Below are 5,814 nucleotides of genomic sequence, written 5' to 3' on the forward strand. Positions count from 1 at the left end.
GACGACCCCCCGCATCCTCCCCCGCTCCACCGCCGCCGACGACCCCCCGCACCCTGAATGTAATAATTTATTTAGTTAATAATAATTCACAAATGAATGGTAATAATTTATTTAGTTAATATTAATTCGCAAACTGAACCAAATACTAATGGCGCACGGCTAGGGGGTGCGCCATTGCTATCCAAAAAAAAGGTTACTAATGGCGCATCGCCAGGAGGTGCGCCATCGCCTTTTCTTAGTAGTGCGCCATTAGTAGCCAAAACAGGTGCGCCACTAGCAGGCCTTTTCTTAGTAGTGCATCCTCTTGCCCTAGTGCCTTTGGCACTGGGCGTTGCCGCCACCGCGGCCAACGCCGGCAGTATCGACGACAGTGATCTGCCAGGGTGGGGAGGGAGTCGGGCGACACTAGGATCGGATACCCCTGGCGTCGCCCTGGGGTGGCGGCGCGAGGGGAGCGAACTCGTCCATAAGTTCACAAAACAGACATTCACCCCGCTTTATAGATAAAGCACAAATCAAACTGCACAGTTAAACGATACAAGATTGTGTGACAACCCTCTTACAAAGCAGATCCCGGGATAACCGGACAATACGAAGACAACATCACACCACTTCCTAGGACAACTAAGCTCCACGACAACATCCTCACTAGGGAGAACCGTACAAAGGGTAACCACTGAACTTGGCCATAAGTTCAAGGGTATAAATTGTTTGTTTGTGTGTGTGTGCGTTTTTTTTTTTTTGCGGTTGATACATTGTGTTTCTCTCAAAATAAAACAATCTTTAAATCTTCAGTGAAGTCCATTCTCATGCTATATCATTCTCTGATTTTCTGCGCTTCTTCTGGGGAGTGCTTCGCTTCGGAAGCTTCAACCTAGGAGTAATATATATATTTCCTATCCTCTATTCCTGGAGCGTCCGAAGCACCTGGTGCAGCGTTGGAGCAAATCTGGTGACGTTGAGCCTGATGTCCTGCTCCAGCCAGTAGTACTTCATGCCCAGCTGCCACCCCTGCTTATGTATCGACTCCGGGTCACTCACCGCCGGGTGGTCCTTGCCGTACTTCTCGTAGAGCGTGCTCTCCTCGGCGGTGATGCTGTACTCGACGTCCCGCAGCCTCATCTCCTTGGCCTGCACGCCGTAGAATATCATGGCCGAGTGCTCCATGTGGCCCCACGGCACCACCTGCAGCATCGCCGCGTTGGTGCGGAGGAAGAAGAAGTTTGTGAGCCCGGCCCCGTGCGCACCCATCAGCACGTCGCACGAGTCCACCGCCTTGGAGAACTCCTCGAGCCTCAGGTCACGGCGCGGCTCCACGACCACCACCTCGAACCCGGCGGCCTCCACCGCCGCGGAGATCTCCGGGATGTTGACGAACTTCCTGTTCCGGCCACGGTTGATGAGCATGAGCCGCGGCTTCCGTTTCTCCGTGCCACCGTCGACGCCGCCGGTCGCGTTCTTATTGGCCTCCTTGTACGGGATGCCAAGGCCGTCGGGCGGCAGCGAGAAGATGTCCCGGATGTACATGCGGAAGTCCAGCAGCGTGTAGTTGCGCGGCGTGCGGGTCGGGTCGATGCCGAGGTCGCGGTGGCTGCGGAGGCCGACGACGATGTGCGGGTGGCACCGGACGCCGGCGTCCTTGTTGAAGTCGACGATGTCGTAGCGGGACAGGTTCGCGAGGATGAGGCGGTACTTGTCCACGAACCACGGCTGGAGGTCGGTGACGAGGAACTGGACCTCGCCGTCGTAGGCGCGGGCAGTGATGAAGAGCGGGACGATCACGTCGCTGAAGTCGTGCCACGGGTTGGACGTGAGCCCGTTCATGGCGAACACGACGGCCGGGACGGCGTGCCGGGAGGTGCACTCGGGCGCCACCAGGGACTCTGCGGCGCTCAGGGTCTTGACCTTCACCTTCTCGATGTACTCCAGGTACTTGCGGGACTGGTCCTTGATGGCCCATTCCTGGCCGTCGGCGCTGCGTTCGGCTGCGGGCGGTACATAGAGGATGGTACGGTTGACGCCGATGGCCCGGGCGTCGCCGGAGATCTCGCAGATGTCGTACCGGGGGTCGGACAGATCGCAGATGGGCTTGGGCGGGGCACCTGCATGCGGCCGACGTTTTAGCGTTTCACTGATTTAGATGACGAATGACTGCACATACGGATGGAAGTGAAATTTTCTGGTAACTAACCATGCTTGACGTTGCTCTCGTTCTTGTCGCCACCTTGACCGAGTTCTTGCCGAATGAGCTCTTCCTCCATCCTGTCGCTAGCTTCATTTACTGTCTGGCCTGACTGGTCTGTCCTATTCGCTTGCACGGTATCTGAATTAATAACTAAAATTAACAGCTGGTCAATCATCAGTCAACTAACCGTAAGAGAGACTAGAGAGTACGTAGTACGTATGATGATCGATAAAATAATCATAGTATGCCAAAAGCAAACAGTGGATGAGTTAGGCAGTGAAAGGTCGTATTACCAGTCGTTTTATTCATTTGGGTTCCAGGTACGTTTTTGTCTACGATGCGTACTTCTCCCATCGTCTTGGCTGCCTCGTCCTTCTTCCCATTTTCCATGTCATGTACTGCACCTGTCAATGTTAGGTATACATCAACAAAGCAAATTAGCCAGAATTACTTGACCTTAGATATTCGAGTACGTTGTGGAAAACATAGCCAACTGTAATCACTTGCCATAGATATTGAATTACGTTAAAAAACGTCCAAAAACATGTACTCCTATATAGCTACAATAAACGTTCTATGTACGTACCAACTTACTATATTTTCACTTTTTCAGACATAGCTTGGTGTGACAAAAATTGAAGTAGATACATGTGTGTGCGCACACAATACCGCGTAGCAATCAACTAACAAGCACGCTGCACACACACGCTCTCTAGAAAAGTATACTCGTATTCTCTCTCTGAAAATGTAACATGATCCTGCCTACACATACTATGTGCTATACCTAATACCCGTGCCACACGTAGACACATCCCCATCGTTTACTATTAGGCCATTATTAAGCCGCTGATGACGACGCGGCACCCTAACCTATCTTCATGTGCGCGCCGTGGCCCAAGCAGTTCGGTTCCGTCATTTGTCAGGACCTGATCAGCACAGTTTGCTTAGCCAAAAACAAACTAGTACAGAGCATGCTAACAACGACTTCGCAACATTTGATTTTTTTTAACCGAACATTTGATTATTAACAGGGTGGCGATGATCATGCTAAATCAGAATATAAAGATACGTCACCGGACGCGTTAGTCCTAATATACGTACCTTGAGTAGAATTATTATTTGGCGCCGACGACGACGCTGGTGTCGACGCTGGAGGGGGAGGTGGAGGAGACGTCCTGGCATTCTGTTCGGCCGGCGTGGACCGCAGGGCGACTGCATGCACGTACAAGGGAAATTAGCTGGCTGTATGGTAAGCGTGACGACCTGGCGAATCAACCACATGCTTTGACATTCCACGTTTATACAAATATATAATGCCCTAACTTTTTCTGTATGCAGTCTATATTAAAATATATCCAAAACGTCGATTACTCTATTTGTGAACCGAGGAAGGACTAGCTAGTATGAAGAAATTTTGCAAATAAGGTAAATAGATAGGCCGTTACAAATTTATGCCCTGTTTGGTTCATAAGTTTTAGAACTTTTTCTAGTCTCAATTAAAAAGTCCTTAGTTCCTAAAAGTCCCTCCCTGCTTGTTTCCAGGGACTAAAAAGTCCCTAGTCCCTTCTTAGAGTTTATTAAATGACCATGTTACCTCTAGTATAAGAAAAATAACAACCAAACAACATCATGGGGCGGCGGGGCAATGGGTGCAGGGGGAGGCATTGTTGGAAAACTCCCAAAAAGTTCCAAAAAAGACTCTCCTCGAGAGTCTTCTTCATTTAGTCCCAAAAGGCAACTTTTAGTCCCTAGTAGTCCCTCCTGTTTAGTTAAAAAGTCTCTAAGAGGGACTTTTTCTAGTCCCTACACTAAAAAATCCCTGGAAACAAACACCCCCTTAGATGTGTGTGTGGTCCCGTTTTGAGTCTGCTAGAAATACTAGTACTTGGCGTTAAATTTAGTGGAATAGGTGAGTATGTATTTGGCCCCTAAGGCTACTCATAATGGGGAGTATCATATACTAGTATCATGCATATGATACTAGTATATGATACTACCTCCATAGTGCATAGTATCATATAATAGTATCATAGATGGTCATATTTATTGCCATGCATGACACAAAGTAGCATAATATTTAACATGATGCTGTATCTACCTATGTTACTCTAACCCCCTCTCTCTTCTTTAGGGCATGTTTGGTTCCAAATAAGTCACCAACTATAAGTCGAAAAGTGAAAAAAGTGACTTATTTTGCCAAACAGACCCGACTTATAAGTCACCCCAACTTATAAGTCATAAGTTGCTCCACCCGAACTTAAAACTTATAAGTCACCCCCTTTTGCGTGGGTCCCACCAACTGCATGATGTTGATTGGTGTGGGAAGGTGTGGGAAGCTAACTTATAAGTCAGGTGACAACCAAACAGGCGTGACTTATAAGTCACTGGTTTTAAGTCACCTGACTTATAAGTCGGGTGACTTACAGGAACCAAACAGACCCTTAATTGTGTGGCACATAATCATGTTTGCTAATCCCAAATGCATGTTACCGGTTATATTACTCCCACTATGGCCAGCCTAAAGAAAAGGTGAGTATATATGCATCTGGAGCGGATTGCAGGGGAGCTGAAAATTAATTGTTACAAAAGAATGGTGTGGCTATATGTGGTGCACTCTCAATGAAATTAATAGAACAATTAATGCCGTGCAATAATTTGGATGGAAACTATGATTGCATACATATCGTTTGAATATTTCTGAGGAAGAAGCGTATGTCATTCTCCTGAAAAAGAAAGGTGACTGGTTTTCCACTGTTTTTCTTGATTTGTATAGCCGGACAAGTCATACATAGCCAGTGTGGGAGGAGAGTTCCAGATTAGGAGTAGTGTATGGAATCCATACGTCACCGAGTCTACCAGTGGGGTCAAGGGAAACAAAATAAGGATGAATATAGCCGAGTTTGGCCATGAAGTTGTGAGCAGAAATCGGATGCACAATTCTTGAACTTTTTAATTTTTGAAAAAGGGAGTTTTCATACTTCTTGAACTAGTGATAAAACAAGTAGTAGCAACAAGTATGACCGTGGTCAAGAGAGACGTCAAAGGGCGTTACGGCCGTTACCCCGGTAAATAAGCAGGGAGAACCGCATGCAGGTAACTGATATGGTATACTCTAATGGAGTAGCAGAAGGAAGGTTATTGCCGCTACTCACCAATGGTGTTGGTCGTCCCGAACTGGCCGGACGTGGTGGTGTAGAGCACGAGGATGACGAAGAAGCCGAAGAGGAAGCCGACCACGGCGCGGTGGTGCTGGGACAGCGCCCTCGCCACGCCCTTCACCGACGGCGCCGCCGCGGCCGACGACGACGACGACGGATCGGCTGTCATGCCGTCGAGGCGCTCGCGCAACGCCCTCCCGTCGTTTCTCTCTGCCTGCTTTTGTCTGTGTGCAAGGCTCGGCTTATGCGACGGGTAATGTCTGCGCCGCGCGTGTATTAATACAGGCGGCCAGGCAGAGTGGCGAGTGTTCCATGTGGTTCTAACTAGCTTGATTATCGCCTAAAAAAAACTAGTTTCATTATTCCACGGAACGTGCCGCTGGCGGCGAGAGGGGGGTATCAAACCGTATGATGCGTTGGCGAGAGAGGTAGCTCTCCCGGTCTGCACGTCTGTGGAGTGGACCTCGACAC

General features: G+C 48.9%; 1 protein-coding gene across 2 annotated transcripts; it reads right to left on the reverse strand.

The window, feature by feature from the left end:
- Positions 1 to 471: 471 nt before the first annotated feature.
- LOC123160507 (beta-1,2-xylosyltransferase XYXT1) lies at positions 472 to 5,497 on the reverse strand (the record flags this gene model as incomplete). 2 transcript variants are annotated; one of them, XM_044578318.1, is given in 5 exon segments in its annotated part: positions 472 to 2,102; positions 2,192 to 2,323; positions 2,479 to 2,589; positions 3,287 to 3,397; positions 5,338 to 5,497. In XM_044578318.1, coding segments are annotated over 5 exon segments (1,713 nt in total), but the record flags the coding sequence as incomplete, so codon positions are not given.
- Between the last annotated feature and the right edge of the window lie 317 nt (positions 5,498 to 5,814).

This window comes from Triticum aestivum, chromosome 7B (assembly GCF_018294505.1).
Source record: "Triticum aestivum cultivar Chinese Spring chromosome 7B, IWGSC CS RefSeq v2.1, whole genome shotgun sequence".
Lineage (NCBI taxonomy): Eukaryota > Viridiplantae > Streptophyta > Magnoliopsida > Poales > Poaceae > Triticum > Triticum aestivum.